The 17,946-nt window shown below is 44.0% G+C and overlaps 1 protein-coding gene across 3 annotated transcripts in view; it reads right to left on the bottom strand.

The window, feature by feature from the left end:
* Positions 1–568: 568 nt before the first annotated feature.
* Positions 569–17,946, bottom strand: part of rreb1b (ras responsive element binding protein 1b) — a 31,260-nt gene continuing 13,882 nt past the window's right edge. For all 3 annotated transcript variants that reach the window (XM_028976249.1, XM_028976248.1, XM_028976247.1), the window contains exons 2-12: positions 15,802–15,906; positions 15,374–15,633; positions 11,958–12,047; positions 11,030–11,193; positions 8,245–8,389; positions 7,949–8,088; positions 7,429–7,618; positions 4,776–7,323; positions 4,256–4,417; positions 2,999–3,760; positions 569–2,735 (exon numbers count right to left, since the gene is read on the bottom strand). In XM_028976249.1, coding sequence (XP_028832082.1) covers positions 2,257–2,735; positions 2,999–3,760; positions 4,256–4,417; positions 4,776–7,323; positions 7,429–7,618; positions 7,949–8,088; positions 8,245–8,389; positions 11,030–11,193; positions 11,958–12,047; positions 15,374–15,633; positions 15,802–15,904 — 5,043 coding nt within the window. In that variant the 5' untranslated portion in view covers positions 15,905–15,906 and the 3' untranslated portion in view covers positions 569–2,256. The remainder of the gene's footprint in view (positions 2,736–2,998; positions 3,761–4,255; positions 4,418–4,775; positions 7,324–7,428; positions 7,619–7,948; positions 8,089–8,244; positions 8,390–11,029; positions 11,194–11,957; positions 12,048–15,373; positions 15,634–15,801; positions 15,907–17,946) is intronic.

Raw genomic sequence — 17,946 nt, 5'->3', positions numbered from 1 at the left:
GACACTTAACCCTAAGTTGCTCCAGGGGGGACTGTCCCTGTAACTACTTATTGTAAATTGCTCTGGACAAGGGCGTCTGATAAATGCTGTAAATATACTCTAGGAAGGTGAACATTTAGGGTGCCTTCACACCCTAGTATGTGCTCTGGTCTGAAATGTAAATGTACTGTTGTACTGACAATAATCAATCATGAAGCTTGAGGTCAAGGCAGCATGGGTGCAGGTGCCCTTGCTGATTGCTGATGCCCCTGACGCTGTCCCCATCACGATGCCACCCATGGCAGCCGCCCATGTTGCTCATAGCTAAAACCACTGTTTGTAGTTAACACTTTTCTCCCCACACTATAGACATGACTCGAAGTTGTAAATGACTGTTAGATTCTAATATTACCACAGACAAAATAACCAACATAAATTGTTACATGTAATGAACATAGCATAAATGAACGTTCAAATGACATTTCCCCACAATATTCTCATAAACATAAACTCTCAATTTTCAACTCATACTTAGTGTAATTTTATTGTTTAAATGATTTTTTTCAGCATTGAAAACATGATACATATAACTTGAAAACAATGAGAACAAGAAAGGACTATACGAAACCAAGCCAAAAGCAGGTTAGCCACCTGTCTCAAAATAGAGGCAATATTGACAATATTGAGATGAATTCATTGGCAACATTTCCTAAACATATTCACAGTCAAGTGCACGTGTATTGTAGTGATTGCTTTTCTCAATGTACTAAAGATAAATGATTTTGCCCCACACAATGATGGATATAAAGGATGCATATTCTGATAAAGCCCCTGAGAAAGAATACAGATATAAACAAATCAAATCATAAACATGCAAAAAAAAAAAATTAAGATCCACCCACTCATTCCAAGCATTAGAGTAAAAAGAAAACACACAACTAAACAAAAATACATAAATGATACACATTAAGGCCTACAGTATACCATGCCTTGAGAAATAATTGCAATTACTCCTAATCAAGAATCCCAGTTCATGCCATTTGTGAGATTTACTCTTTCAAACCCTGCTTAGCAGCATTAAATCGATGTCTCATGGCTTCTCAGTATTGCTTTGACCACACAATTGTTTCTCCAAATAAATACATAATAAAAATTCAAATTCAGTGTGTACTTTTAAATTATCTACATATGAGCAAATGCACAGGGGACACACAGCGTTCAGTGTCATCTGGTTTCTATTGCAACTACTACCTGGAAAAGAAAAGGAAAATACAGGCGTGCTTTTCTAAACAGGCACTTTCATCAAGCTTCTTTGTTCTGACATCTGCTCTCCTTACTTCAGCTGTAGCCCTATCGATCAGAGTAAAGCATAGTCTTATTTCCAAAATGCAGTACACTGCTGGATGTTACACTTTAGAAGAAGAGCACCAACATGGCTGGTACAGAATAACACCCCACACTCAATACACCATTGTCAACGAAAAGCAACAACAAGAGGATCTTGAGCTAGCTGCTGAGGTTGCTCTCACATTAATGACTGTAGTATGAAGGAAGTAAGAGGCAACGGGACAGCCGGACATACATAACAGTGTGCGAGCAAACGCAAATGAGCAACACGTACAGTGCAATTCAATTCACACAGTAACAAAATACTACTTGTGGTCAAATACACACTGTCATTGGACATGCTCTGAATTCTCTCTCTCTCTCACACACACAAATGTGGAGGGTCTGTTCAGCATGACATTCCACGCCACCAGGGGGCACAGTCCCAAAAAAAAATATGTGTGTGTGTGTGTGTGTGTGTGTGTGGCTCAACAAAAATGTACAAAACAGGCAAATATTGCCCAAGAATGACAGTGATTTATAAGTAATCAGCATATTTTGATAATTGATCTAAGAAGGCAGCTTCATTGCATTTTAGCTTCTTCAATCTCTTGCTTAAAGTTGGAAAAAAATCATGAAAATGAAATCTCTCACCAACATTCTCATTCAAACCTCATATTTCAATAATACTAATAACCAAAATATATATTGTGAATATACATCTTAAATGCATACATAGAATTTTTTTTCCATATTTTCCATATTATGATATAAACTATTGATGATTTCTCTCTTTTCAAAATATAATCAGATTTATAAAAAGTCTTTAAAAAACATCCAGTTAATGAAAAATGAGCTAATGTTTTAGAAAATGTTCTAAGGCACTGTTCTGATGATCTTCTTTAAGTATTTTTCTTGATTGCATGACAATAGCACCCCAGCCTAGCTGGGTCACTCGACAGGTCCTGGTTCCGACTGAGCCTCTTCCACCCCGTCACCGTGATCCTCTGAGGTTCTGTCTGCGCTGACCGGTGGACATTCTGAGAAAATGGCATCTGTTTTCAACTCTTCATCGGAGTCCTTGCCCTCCGCGTCGCCTTTCTCCTGCTCTGGGTCTCCATCTTCCACCTCGCCACTGCTGGTGTGGTTAACTTCTGAGCTTTCATTTTCATTGTCTGAAATGGGGTTAGAACCACCCACCACAGCCGACTCGCTCTCGCTGCCTGACGGGCACTGGGCGGTCTCCGCCGGATCAGGCCCTGTCTCGTCCTTGGGCATGGGCTCACTCCCCTCATCATCTTCCTCCTCCTCCTCCTCAGCCTCATTGCCTTTGCTGTCATGGGGCTTTTGGTGGATGCGCTGGTGTCTCACCAAGCTGTGTTTCAGGGTAAAGGTTCGCTCACAAGTTTGGCATTTATAGGGTCTCTCACCTAAAAGCAAAAGTAAAACAGATTAGATACACAGATTATTGGGATGCATTATTATTATTACTGTTGCTTATTTACTTGAAGTGATCGTTATTGTGACGCACAGGAAGCACAGCACATGGTGCACACAAAGAAATGTGTCCTCTGCATCTAACTCATCACCTCAGTGAGCAGTGTGCAGCCATGAAAGGCACCCGGGAGCAGTGTGTGGGGTGCTACCTTGATTCAAGATTCGATGTCGTGGTCGTGTTCATTTGTGAACTCACCAGTGTGTGAACGAATGTGTCTGGTGAGATCCTGTAGGCTCCAAAAGCGTTTGCTGCAAACGCTGCAGATTTTCTTCCTCTTGTCAGCCTTTCCTCCAGGTTCCACCCCATTCTCACCGTCTGCACTCTTTGACTCCTCCTCATCGCTCCTGTCCTCCCTGTCCTTGTCCCTGTCTTCCTCCTCAGCTCCTGAGGTCTCCACGCTGCTTCCATCAAACTCCTTCTCTGAAGCACCACTCTCCAGCTCTGCGCAGGTTTTGGGTAGGGTGCCGGGTGATTGTCTGTACTGCCCTCTGTTCTTCCTTCCTGAATCTTCTGCCTGAGCCTCTTGGAGGTGGACCTTCATGTGACGAGTGAGGATGGCAGCCTGACGGAAGCTCTTTTTGCATGTGGTGCAAGTGTGCTGGAACTCGTCGGGTGAGTTGCTCTCAGGGTTAACAGTGCTGCACAAGGCCACTGGAAGCTGCTGCTGCTCGGCTGCTGAAGGCTCGGTGTCAACAGGGTTGCTGGTGAGGTTCTGCTCCAAGCTTTCATTGCACTGAGAGCTGTCATCATTGTTGATGTCCATGTTCTCCATTTCACTGTTGTTAGGTTGTGAATTCTCAGGTTCAGCGTGCCTCTCAGGAGTCTCTGTGGTAACTGGTTCTGGCTGACACCCTGTAACCAGCTCCTGGGTGTTGGCACTGTCTTTAGGATCCTGAGGGTTAATCTCCACATCGCTAGCACTAGCAGTTATACCAGGTTCAGTGTCCGAATTGCTCTCTGAAAAAAAACACATCAGAAATTAAGCATCATAGTGTCACAGTGTTTTAGAGAGAAACTTGATCACTTTTTGTCCCGTTTCGACTGTATAGTACCAGCTCAAGAACCAACATTGTCACCTCCTCAGCGGATAGCTGTGTAGATGTCCTTGTCACATAATATGTAAATATGGAATATAAATATAGTATAGACTGCAATGGCAGATTTGTTCAGGTCATTCTACTTTTCACACAACTGGGGGATATACAAAAAAAACGTTTTTAAACATTAAATCAATATATGATGAAAATTAGATGTCTTAAACCTCATGTGAAACATGAACAACAGCTATTAATATAATACATTTAATTAACATTAATTAAGTCATTAAGTGGAAAAGGTTGAGCCCCTGCTCTAGATCACACTTGACACACTGCTCTAGAACACACTGACTCATCCTGACCTCAATACAACGAGAAGAGAATTGATGGACTAGTATTTTTTGTGTAGTGGTACCTGCACTTCCTTGCGACCTGTCGTCTGCTTTGTTTTTTGGCTGTGGCCCATTCTGCTGTAGCACACGATTGGCCACACCATGCTTGCGTAGCAGGTGGCGTTCACAGTTGGACTTTGTAGAGAAGAATGCATCACACTTGGAACAAGGATATGGTTTCTGACCTACAAATTTAATCGAAATAATGGTGAGCAAGAAAATCATAGAGATAGAAAAGCGGATTTAAATGTATGAGATATAATTATTATAGAAGTCCAAAAAATAACAGACTTTATTATAGAAAGTGAAAGTGAAGTGGTTGTCATTGTGAAACACTGCAGCACAGCACATGGTGCACATAACGAAATCAGTCCTCTGCTTTTAACCCATCACCCTTGGTGAGCAGATGAAGAGCAGTGTGTGGGGACGGTGCATTTGCTCAGTGGCACCTCAGTGGCACCTTGGCGGATCGGGAATCGAACCGGCAACCTTCAGATTGCGGGGTCACTTCCTTAACCGCTTCCTATAACTGCTATTACTAACCTGTGTGTGTGAGCATGTGCCTCTGCAGTGAACTAGCCCATGGAAACACACGTGGACAGTAGGGGCAGGTCATCTTCTGCACAGAGTTGGAATAGGCATTCTTTTTCCCTTTGTTCTGAGGTCGGGTCTTCGGTTTGTCCTCTTTCCCTTCCTTCTCCTCCTCACTGAAGGTCTGCCTCTCCACCTCCTCTGGCGCTGGGTCCACTTGGCTTGGTTGAAGATATGCACTGAACCTGTTAGTGTCTGTGGTGGCAAGCATCCTCTCCACACTGGGAAACTCCCCACTGGATTCTAGGTCAATGTTTAAGGCACTATCGCAAATCTCCTGAGCAGGCCTCTTCTTGCCCCTCCGTCTGGAACTTTCTGTAGAAGAGTCCTCGACTGTTGGACCAGGACTGATTGACAGCATAGGAAATTTCTGGTCATTTAAGGCATCAGTGTCCCCAGTACAAGGGTTGTTGGTTTTCCTTCCTGTTTTGAGGAGTGCCTGGGGTGCAGTCACTGATGAGATGATCTGAGCAATGGAAGCCAATGGGGCATGTTCTACAGAGTTAGACACTCTACTTGGTTTGGGAAGAAGTGGCTTCAGCTTTGCAGAAGGTCTGGCCAGGCCACTGTTCAGCTGGGGAGAAGACATTTGATGAAGATTATGGAGACTGGAGTTCTCCATTGCTTGATTCGCGCTGGTGGAGGACTGCTCTTTCTTGATCTCAGCAGACAGAGACAAGACAGAGACAGGGTCAACCAATTCACTCTTCATCTTTTTCCTCTCTGGACCCTTAGGTATGGACAGGTCAATTGGCTCCACTGGGCAATCATATGCTGAAGGCAAGGTGGATGGTGAAGCTTCTTGTTTAATGTGAGTCTTGCTGGAGAAGTCCAGTGGCTGGTCCTGCTCAGTGTCAACACTGCAAGGACTGGAGTCTTCTTTAAAAGGCTGTGGAATTCCACTAAGGTGGAGCCCATTTGAAGAAGGGACAGGCTGATTGCTTTGAACAGCAGTTTGAGCGAGAGGAGCCAGAGTGACAATGTGCTCCTCAATCTCCTTTTCTGGGATCTCAGAATGCTGTTTTAGCAGGTGGTGGATGCAGTTCCTCTTGGCCAGGAAGGTTGCTCCGCACAGCCGACACTCGTAGGGCTTACGTGGGCAGCCGTTATGCATTCGCAGGTGGATCTGGAGGGATCTGTAGCTCTTCAAGTCCTCACCACAGTAACAGCAGGTGTTCTCCAGGAGGTCTGGAGCAGCACTGATGATGCCACTTGTATCAGAGGAGGTGACATACTCAATATTTTTCTCTATCTCTTTACGAGTGTTCTTCATGTGCTTCTTGCGTAGGTGACGCTCGCAGTTGGCTTTTACCGTGAAAGGGTAGTGACAGAGGCGACAGACATAGGGCCGCTCTCCACTGTGGGTACGCAAGTGGCGGATCAGTGTGGCCTTATCTGGCGCTGCATAGCTGCAGATACTGCACTGGTATGGTGAAGTGCCCAGGTGGTGGCGCATGTGTGCCTGCAGACCAGCAGGAAAAGAGAAGACCTGGGTGCAGAATCGGCAAGGGTACTCAGCCTTTGCAGGACTCTTCTTTCTCTCCTTGCCGGTATCCTCACATTTTGTAATGTCAGAAGATATGTCATAAGGAGTTACTGTTGTTACGGTCTGTTTATTTTCCCAGTTATACCCCTGGTTGTTGGGGGGAGGTGATGACGAAGAAGAGGAAGAAGAAGAGGAGGACTGCTTGCGAGTCCTTAGGAGATGACTGGTTGGGGGCGGCAGGTTTGGGCTGGTGCATCCTGGAGAGGCCTGCTGGGCATTCATTACAAGAGGTGGAGGTGTGGATGTTCCTACAGTCGAACGAGGCGTAACTGGCGGTTTAGATTTGAGGGATGACATTTGTTTGGTGTCCATCTGTTGTAGATGATCGGGAGCTTTGGCCAGGGGTGGAATCTTGGAGGCCACTGAGGTGGCCATCTTGACAATTTGTTGGATATCAGCCAGTTCTGCTTGATTGCTAATGTGCCGGACCATGAGGCCACTCTCAGGGCTGATGACAAAGCCCCTCTGCACAGGCTGGAGGGACAGAAAGCTCAGGGTGTTGCACTGGGACAAACCCTGGATTGTGAAGGGCTCCAGAATGGGGAGGCTTAGGCTACAACTGGCTTCCTGAGGTAAATGTGATGCTGAGGGCTCAACACGGATCACACGGATGCTGTCTAAAATGGCCTGTTGAATCTCCTCATCAGACTGGACCGCTTTTATCTGTGAGTTGTGCTGAAGGCCAAGAGACTCCATAAAGCCCATCTTCTTTCCATTTTCTGCAATCTCTGTGTCCTTGTGTGACTTGTCTCCTCCCTTGTCATTAGTTGTGTCTTTATGGCCATCACTGGTTGCATCAGAACCTGCTGTCAGTGAATCATCCTCATCTCTGGATTTGTGTGTGGCAGTGTGCAGATCCAGCGACACTTGCAATGGGAAGGCCTTGTTGCAGACCTCACACACAAATCGGTGAAATTTGCTTGAACATCTGCGTAAGTTGGTCTCACACCAGACCTACAAAACCAAAAGAACTGCTTGAAGGAATTTCTGAGGAAAACATGACACACTTAAACACAACATGGAACAAGATGTCACCTCTTACAGTTCTTGTAGACTCACCTGAGCAATCTGGGGAAATTTTTGGCATGAGAAATCAATAAATGCCAGGTCACTGAAGCCAAGAGGAACAGATGGATTGCTCTGGATGAATGGTTGCCCGGAAGGATCAGTGGGTAGCTGTTTATGAATGACCGAATTGTGGCGCAAGAGCCCCCGGTGGTTGCGGAAAGTGATGCAGCATATATTACACCTGGACAAATCAACAGGTACAGAATTATCAGAATTATAGGTACAGTTTCTATGGTCACATTCTGCTGAACAATGTACATTTTTAAACTATTAGGACATTGTGGCACTCCAAATCCTTTGTATTCTGCTGAACAATGTACATTTTTACACTATTAGGACATTGTGGCACTCACAAATCCTCCAAGGACAGCTGAATTGTTTCAATGAATGATCCCATAAATGCTAGAATGTTCTAAACTGGGCATGCTTCATTTTTGTAAATGGTAAAAAAGTTGTTATTATTGTTATCATTTTAGAGTTGTTATTATACAACATGGAAATACTTTCTTACTTCAGGGTATTGTCCGGATGTGTCTCCATGTGAGATTCCAGTCCATATTTGCAGATGAATGTCTTAAAGCAGATTGGACAGTGAAGGAGCTCTTCCTCACTCTTTCCAACCACTACATCAATCTCACCTTCTTTCATCACCTGAAGATACAAGCAAAAACCTCAATTCACACATTATGGTAATATATGCTATTTTATACAAACCTAAGGCATATGGAATTCTAATCAAGCTGTGGCAACACTGCAAAAAAGCCGTTTGACTTACATGTACTTGTACGTTGTAAAATACTGCATTACCTTTTTAGTGGGTATCTGGCTGTCTTGGTCCAAATCTTCATCAATACTGAGTTTTCTTTTGGCAGAGTTGCGTCTGCGTTTGCTTGGGGAAGGTGGACTGGCAGTCAGGGCGCTACTTGGCTCCTTGTCATGGATTTTCATGTGTCTGCATATTCAAACCAGAGAGTTCGATTCAAAAATAGAATTTCAATCAAAGATTGCACTTACACTTGCTTTTTAAACTAGAAAAGAGTTCAAAGAAGGGTTCAGTATCAAATCACAACAATTTTAAGACAAAAAAATGACACTGACATGGTTTGAAAAGATCATCTGCTGTATGCATATGTGGCATGTCAATGAGACATAAAATACTGAAACATCTGTCATTCTTCAACTGTGAATCAGTATACAGACAAGGCTGGGCTAAATACTAAGAAAAGTAGGTACAGCTGAGTACTGAATACATTGCTATAACTGTTTTCAGTAACAAAATATATTCAGAGTACATTTGAAATACATTGAAATACATGTAAAATACATGTAAAATACATTGAATACAATTTACATAAGCAGCAGAAATGTGCCCTTGTCAGTGGTCAAATCACCTTCATGCATGCATAATATAAATGTATACATGAATTGTATAAATTCATGCATGCAAGCTGCATTTAATATATTGCAGCAGATGTATTCCAAAAGCATTCTTTCTTTTTTGAGTGACTGTATTCCAAATACCGACTAAAAAATGTGGTAAAATGTGGTCTGATTACAGAAACATATTCAGTTACAACCACGTGTGCTGATTATGTAAATGAGACGATGTAATCAGAGCAATAGGATACTGAGTGGTGTCACTACAGTGTGTGCTACCAAGCATCTGGTTTTATCCCAACATTACTGCATGTTTAGCAGCAAACCGGCTTCTTAGGGGCCCTTTTCAACAACAGCCAACACATTTTGAGACTTTAAATGCTGCACAAGGAACCCATTCTGTGTGTAGGAGATGTATTGTGTAGGAGTGTGAGTGTAGGCCGTGAAAAAAATGCCTGGCATAATCATGGACAGCAGAGGGCTTCTTTCTTTGAGAGGTCAGAGAGTGAGACAGTAAGTGAGCGAGAGAGAGTGTGTGCATGTGTGTCACATTACGACATGCTGAGGCCTGCACCCTCTTCTACTCCTCTCCCCCTCCCCCAGAGCTTCTGCAGAAACAAACCCACCTTTCAGGTTCTACAACGTATGCAGCTCCCACTGCCTGTGTCTACATATGTGTGTGTGTGTGTGTGTGTGCGTGTGAGTGTGCGCGTTCAGTTACGAGAGTTTCCTATTGTGTCTAATTGGGATTGTGTTTCTGCATGTCACTAAGCATCCAAGCCCTCAAAGCAGTTTTTGGTTTTGAGGCATGTGGATGGTTGTGTTTTTGCAATAAAAGTGTGTGTGCTGCTATGGTGTGTGTATGTCTTTGTTGAGGCAGGGAGAGAAATGGAGAGAATAAAATGTCAGCAGTGGTGTGAATCTTGTTTTACATTCTGTAGCCAGGGTTATTAATAGCATACAGGCAATGTGATGGCCGCCCATATGAGGACCCGACTCTGGCAGCCCAAATCCTGTTCCATCTCACATCTCGGCTCTCTGGCCTCCCTCACGTCCCGTTGTCAAGGGAGACAAGCTATGGCAGGCCACAGAAGGGCTACAGGACACAGGAACTCTGTTGTTAACCTCTCCTGCAGGGAAGCCAGGCACTACAGCAGCCCTTCAAAAAGAGGACGCGACGTTGCTGATTTACTTTAATAGTGGACCATAAACTTTATCTGAGTCACTTTTACTGCAGTGCACTGGACCAAATGCCAGAGGGCACTGTCGATTTTGGAGAGTTAACACTCACTCCAGGAAGTGCAGAAGGGCGTATAGGTGTTGACGGTTCCTTTATCTAAGGCCAACAGTGCCCTTTCTTCAATAAACAGATTAGGCTAAATTAATTCGCTCAGTCGAGAGAGGAAATTTACTGCCTCCTCCAGTAAAATACAACGTGCTGGGGCTGTGTCTGAAGCACCAGGATGGCTGCTAATGGTAACACTGGCTGTGTGTTCTTAGAATTGCAATAAGCTGTGTGGTCTGTTTAACCATTGACGAATGAACTGTTGGATGATGGGAAAATTACTTTAGGGTTAATTGCATAGCTGCATATCAGAAAATAAAACTGCAGTGAAAGAGAATGCGGTATAGGTCAACGAAAAAGGTTATCCACACAGTACAGTGAAGACATGCTGGTGCATTTTCTCTGAACAACACAGACACTTCTTTTAAAATTAATTACCATGATGAAAAGTAAAAAAAAACTTATAGTCACCTCACTACTCCATTGCTAAGAACCAGCCCAGCCTCCAGGGTAGCAAAAATAGAAAACAGCCTTTTAAGTTGACTTCTGGCCTAACAACATCCTAAAGCAGGTCCTGTTTCTACAAACATCTACAAACGCTAAAACAGACACACCCATCACCTCAAGGATGCAGAAAGGTGAGGCATGCAGACCGACCACAAATAACCAGAACCCCACATCACTAGGGATAGACACTTAGAAAGGGAAGCTGACAGCAGACCACAGCAAAAACCCTCCTCTCTTCTCACCCTTTTTTTGTCCCACCATCATCCTTTTACATCTAGTCTATACTAACCCACAATCCAAAACAATGCAAAAATGGAGGGAATTCTATTTCTATGCCATTTATCATTGGTCTGCTAGGGCTGATTTTGCCCTCTCAGTCTCTGCAAGGAAAGTACAAAGTGAAAGAGTGGGGCGGATGCTGACCTGTGCATGTTGCCATTGGTGGTGAAAGTCTGTCCACAGACCCTGCATTTGTAGGGCCTCTCGCCACTGTGCACCAGCATGTGGCGGTCCAGAGAGCTGGCCGAGCTCAGAGACTTCCCACAGATGCTGCAGGCGTGGTCAGTATTGCCACTATCCGTGTTATGCTGGACAAAGGAAAAAGTCAGTGGTATTAAACGCCATATGTGTTTCATGAATGCTACAGAAGCAAAAAGAAGCCCAGGACAAAACATTTTGGCCTCATATCAAATGACCTCATATCATATTAATAAAATCATAAAGGGAGCCTGAGAATCATAAAGGAATTGAAACATTTAATGTTTGTTCAGCATGAACAACGCTGACAGAAGTAATATTTTCTAATGGCCCCATTATACATGATACACAATGCAAACAGTGGCCTTTTGCCTCATTTGTAAAGATGGATACATCAGTGGGTTTATCTTTTCTATGCATGTGTTAATATGTGCTTTTGTGCCCTATTCAATAAGGTTGAAATCGTTGTTTTCCCTTGTGTCTGAAAGGTGCAAAAGGATGCACAAAATAGGCTAATAATAGATTACTGTAGATTCCGGCATATAAGACGCTTCGAAAACGATGCAGCTCATTTATGGATTTTTATAGGCTAACAAGCTTCCTAACTAGCTTAATTTAACCTTGTCATATCACACCAATGTGATATGAAGAGCACTGTACTTTCTTGTAACATCTTGCAGGGACACTTGGGGCTTTTTTATGTCATAATACGTGATGAGGCCTTTCAGTTTGGTTAAACATTATCCTGCCAATTGGGTCAAAATAAGGCTCATTTCACTCAGTAAATTTTATTCGTGCAGGGGGACAGGGAACACAGTGGTGTGCTTGGTGTGCTGTGAATATGTGTGTGTGTTCATTTTGTGTGCGACATTACCTGTCGGATGTGCATCGTTAGCTGGTGCTGGGTCATGCAGTTCTTGTCGCACAGCGGGCAGATGAAGGTCGACCGGTCCTCTTTCACTTCCTGAAACATAAATGCAGGCATCTCAGTGAGGCCAACCAATCAGAGCAGCCCAGCAACCTCTCACTCAGTTTCATGAAGAGCGCACAGGCGAGGCCGCGGCAGTGATGGCCACCCCTGTGACTGATGACAACAGGTGACTCCAGGCCCCCATAAGCTCCCGTACGACATGAATCAACATCACGTGAGCACGTCGGTCTGATCCAGAGACAAATAACTACACTCGCTGACACTTTATTAAATTCCACAAACAACACTGGTGACCAGCCTTGTTCGCTTGTTCTTCAAATGTCCCCTGTGGTTCATTATTTCATTTTAATTGACCTCTTTTATTGCTGCTCTGACAGATTTGAATGGAAATGTACGGATAAAAGCTGACAGGCTTTAAGTGTCTTTTTGATTTGACTCCTAGTCTGAAGACTCAGTGTGCACCGGACTCTGTCTCATGTTGACTCAGGAGCTAATCATTGACTGCGCTGAATGCCACAGCACTGTAGCCTATCTCCCACGTGCACACGCCTTCTCACACACACACACACACACACACACACACACACACACACACACACACACGTCTCTCTCGTACTGAAAAGCAGGCAGGGGCAGGAAAGATTAAGGTGGAAAACTGGCAGGCGAAGACCAGGACACACAGGGTGGTGTTGCAGCGGGAGCAGCTGCCTGCTGTCATTATGGAGTGTCACAAGTGGCCTCCCCATCTGTTTTCTCCTGACAGCGGCCCAGTAGGAGCATTGCTAATTCACCGGGACAGCGGCCTGGCCGGATGGCTGGAGAGCCTGCCACGGCTCACGTATGGGAACGTACTTAGCGATGTTGTTCGTGAAGGAGAGGGAGGTTTGCCTTTCAGATTAGGCTACTGCAGATGGGGAGGGGGGTGGGCGCCAACACCTGTTTCCTCCACAGAGAGTCGTTTCTGTCAGAAATCCCACACTCTAATAAGAGGCATGAGATACGCAAAGGCCAGCGACAAAGGGCAGATTTAGGTAGTGGTCATGGCCATTTGCTGATCAGTCAGGATCCACAGGCGCCTCTGTTCTTGGTAAGTGGGGGAAATCTAATGGGCTGCAGTAACTGCAAAAGGGGAAATGAACATTTTGATTGGCAGCCTTTACTATTGAACATAAATGCACAGGTGCAGACCCTCGCCTCCATTCAGAGGGTTTCATTTCCAACATGACATGCTTCCATCAGTCATAGTCCATATATAAGAATTGATATTATTCCCAAACTTTGTGATATGTTTGGTTCAATATTGTGGATCAACATTATGGACATTTTCAGGGCTGAATAATGGAACAGGGCAAAATTCCAATATGGTCACTGGCATACTGATAAAAAGCAAAGTTTTCATTGCTTGTAATACACTATGTTATTGCTATCTATGTAATAATGTCCATATAGCTGGATTGTCAGTGTTTAAAGAATTCTGATTTGGTGAACTACTGAGTCTTACACTCCCCACATGCAAGGTCTTTATCCAGAAGAATCATACAGAATCCCACAATATGATGTAATATCAATACACTGTCCATGTTAATGATGATATCACAATAATGTCAATGCATTCATGTTATCTTCGTAGGTGAAGGAAAGAATCTTTCAACATACAAACCAGAATTTCATCCTAATTCACTGCATGTTTCAACAGAGGGAAAAGTACTGCATGTCTGATGTCTAGTGAAAATTGACTTCATTTACTTGTCATTTCTGCCATTAAAAAAAAATTCCTACAGATTTTCAACACAGACATTGGACTCCAAGGTATCGATCATGGACGCATCAAGATTTAGTGCTGTATCAATGGCCACAAAGTACAAACCCAATTTGGACAATTTAACAGCCTAAGGCTTGGGAATCATTTTAAATGGCACACTCAAACAGAAAGTCAGTGACAACAGAATTAGGCGGGCCAAGAAACCCTGCCTGTGTTTCATCAAGAACGTTGGATGACAGGTCGTCACCAACACCAACTGGCGAGGGGCCAGTGGCCAGTACATCTCCACAATGTGGCACTGGGACACTGGACTGGCTTCAGCAAGAAACCTTTATTTTTATATTTACAGTTTTTATCAGACACTCTTATCCAGAGTGACTTACAATCAGTAGTTTCAGGGACAGTCCCCCTGGAGACACTCAGGGTTAAGTGACTTGCTCAGGGAAACGAGGGTAGTAAGTGGTAGACTTGTTACGATACAGAAATTTCAAACTCGATACCAATACTAAAGATGGTACTCAATACACAATACTATTTTCAATACTACAGGGGAAGAAGAAACAACACAGGAACTTTGTTAGAATTTTAAAAAATAAATAAAGAATATTTTTAGAATATAAAAAATATATATGGGGTTTTACCAATCACCGTAATAAATCTACAAGCAGCAAATCATATGGAAAGGACCGGAAGTTCGTGTGCGTTTACTGCTTGAGCTCAACCTGTCTGCTGAAAATTTATGTCTGCTGGTGATTTCCATGAACCGGCAGATGCAAAACTGGAATTCTTTTCCACTGTCCATATATAATCCATGTTATGATCCTGGTAACTGGTTCTAAACTAAGTTAAGGAAGTTAAGGAAGCGGCCCCGTAATCAGAAGGTTGCCGGTTCAAATCCCGATCCGCCAAGGTGCCACTGAGGTGCTACTGAGCAAGGCACCGTCCCCACACACTGCTCCCCGGGCGCCTGTCATGGCTGCCCAATGCTCACCAAGGGTGATGGTTAAAAACAGAGGACACATTTTGTTGTGTCACCGTGTGCTAAGCTGTAGTGTTTCACAATGACAATCTCTTCGCTTTCAAATGTGAATGGCTCTTTGATCTGAGACACATAGCCTCAAGAACACTACGGTTGTATCAAAGACCCAAACGTGTGTAGACCTTTGTGTATCAGCTGGTTTACAGTCAATGAAAGGATGCATCAATGAACCGATTTCAAATCCTCTAATGCTCTTAATAAGCCCCAGGTGGTTGTTTATACGTTTTGGCTGATATTAGATTTCTGAGAATCAATTACTTCATCTCAATTGTCAGTACTGTACTGTACTGTTTAACTAGATGAGAGCTTCCTTTTCTTAATGTGATCTTACAATGTATCAGAAGATACACATCACTCTTACAACACAGCCTGTCCAAAAATATTAGGAAAATCATGATAATCAAATTGATTTGTCAACCTCATGCCTAGTTGTTGAAATTCTACCAATGTATGTGGCTGACAATCCCACTTCTCACAACAACAGAAACAATGGGAAAGCATTCTTCTCATGATCAGCGAATGGCAAACCACTGCGTGTCAGATCGTTATTAAGAATACCTGGTTCCGTCTGCCGGTGCGGTTTACAGATGGGGACTTGCTGGGGCTCTTGGTAGGGGTTGTTGATGACACAGAGTTCATGCCACCATTGATCTGGCCGGCATTCATGACTGTCGACATCATGGAGTTAATAGGGGTCAGGTCTTGTCCTTCGTCTTCCTCTTTTACCCGAAACTCCTCTACATCTCCTTTCTTTTCAGACTCCATGCTAACTACTTTGGCATCTTCTTGAGTCTCATTCTGCATCTTTCTAGAAAGTGCTGAGCAAAATACAGACAGTGAGTTACAATGATGATTGATACCTCACAGCTTATCATGAAGCTTGAGCTAAATCAGATGATCAAGAATCTTTATCGTTCTGGGCCACGCCCATCTCTCTCTAGAGGTTTTATCTGCAAGGATGAAGATAACCATTTCTCTTCACTTACCTTGGAGGTCTTTGCCAGCTCCATTTGACTGGACCATGGCCTCAGTTACTGCTGCACCAGCAGTGTCTGGCGCACACTTCTCCTCAGCCGAGCTGCCGTCCATGTCTGCGGAGCAGAAATACGTCTGTTAATCAACCCTGATCACCGATTACAGATGAGTGCTGTCAATCACTAGCGACAGCTATGTAATATTACGAAAGCTCAATGCATAATCACGGCCTTATCTCAAGCTTATTGCTAGTGTTGCTGACAGTAGGGATTATTCAAATACAACTTTAGTACTTAATTATACAAACTTAGGAAGGGAGATCCAACAGTGCATCTAGAATCAGTTTATCTCATCCAATTAACATTCAAAATATAAATAGGCAGGTTGGGATGTTTAAGTATTTTATAGGGATGGTAGAATAAAATGTAGTTTTAACGAATATTTACGCTCCTCCCATCTCCTCATATTATGCTGTAATTGCACCATATCTAAAATGATATGAGCCTTGAGGTCACCAATGCAGCAAAAATCCCACCAGACCCTACAGGGTCTGAAAGAATCACATGTAGGGTCTAGTGTTTTGGGGAATGACCTCTACACCAAAACTACATTTATCTCTAAGATTCAGGGCCATTTCCTGCCAGGATGCGGAGAGCTGGTAGAAACAGCAGGTCTCAGCAGTCCAACACACTGAGGCAGCACAGGATCACCGACGGGGACCGTGGCCGCAGTCGACAGCCACGCCTACAGGAAGGACATCGCTGGACACTTCCTCTTTTAGCACATGCGCGTAGTGTGTATGTGTGTTTGCACATTCCAGGAAGCCCCTCAGTCACTGTGGCTTGAGTTTGCCTGCAAATCGCTAACATCTGCAAAACAGATAAGCGGAGATCTCTTAGATAGTGGTGGGCCACAGATCCCTCAGGGTTCTGGGTGAAGAAAAAAAAAAAAAACACAGTTCTGAACTGCAACAGACACAGAAATGTTTGATTTATGCAGACTGTAGATTTACGTGACTGAAATCTGGGTGGTTTTAGAGTCAATTGAGTATTGAGAGACAACGATCCTTGGACTGAACTGAAGAAGACGCCACAAGCATTTAAGACATTCTGACTTACCCTATCGAGCCAAATGCACTTGCTGTAAGCAATACGTAGCCAGTGTCTATGTTCAGCAGTATACACTACTAGTCAAAGGTTTGGATGCACCTACTCTGTGGTTATGGAGACTAAGATGGAACCATTCTGAAGAATCCAATGCAAGAAATATATTTCGATTTTTTAGTAGCAGGAGAAAGTGAAGTTTGATGAATGTTTGATGAATACGTTTTTTCAGGATTATTATTACATTATTACATTATTTCCTCAAAATGCCATGGGCAGAACTGACCGTAGTGTAAATAGTAACAGGATGACATGTATAGAACAGCTGGAGCCTGTATGTGCTTTTTCACCTCTGGGTGGGTAACACACTCGCCTGTGAACCAGAAGACCCGGGTTCAAATCCCACTTACTACCATTGGGTCCCTGAGCAAGACACTTAACCCTAAATTGCTACAGGGGAAGACTGTCCCTGTAACTACTGATTGCAAGTCGCTCTGGATAAGGGCGTCTGGTAAATGCTGTAAATGTGAATGTAAATTCTTTTGGGGCAACTTATTCAACAAGAGCATCCTGGGACAGCAACTTCTCCTGCTTTCTCTGCCACTCCCCTCCCTCACGTCTCTCTCTCTCTGCACTATCTGCAGCAGCCGTGGGTGTTTCCACCGATACCAACGTACACAGCAGCAGTGGGGCCAACCCTACAGAGAGGGGAGGGGGCTGAGAGAGAGAGAGAGAGAGAGAGAGAGAGAGGAGGCAAGAAGAGACAAGAGAAGCGCAGCCCGAATGAGGCAAGGCTAGACCGCACTCGTGCAAGAGCTTACAAGAGCAACGAGCGGGAGGAAAAAGCAGGAGGATGACAGGATGAGGAAAAAAGGACAGACATTGAAGCAAGAAGGAGGAGGAAGACAGGGGGGTGGAGAGGAAGAGGAGATGGGGGAGGAACAGAGACAGGGAGCGACTTGGAACTTTCCTCCTAGCTGAGAGCAACACCCTAACACACACACACATACAGACGGCGCTGAGGAAAATGAGAGGAGGAGAGGGGGAGGTGGA

Source organism: Denticeps clupeoides, chromosome 4, assembly GCF_900700375.1.
Source record: "Denticeps clupeoides chromosome 4, fDenClu1.1, whole genome shotgun sequence".
Taxonomy (NCBI): domain Eukaryota; kingdom Metazoa; phylum Chordata; class Actinopteri; order Clupeiformes; family Denticipitidae; genus Denticeps; species Denticeps clupeoides.
Note: the sequence above shows the minus strand (reverse complement) of the source record. Positions and strands in the feature narration are given on the sequence as shown.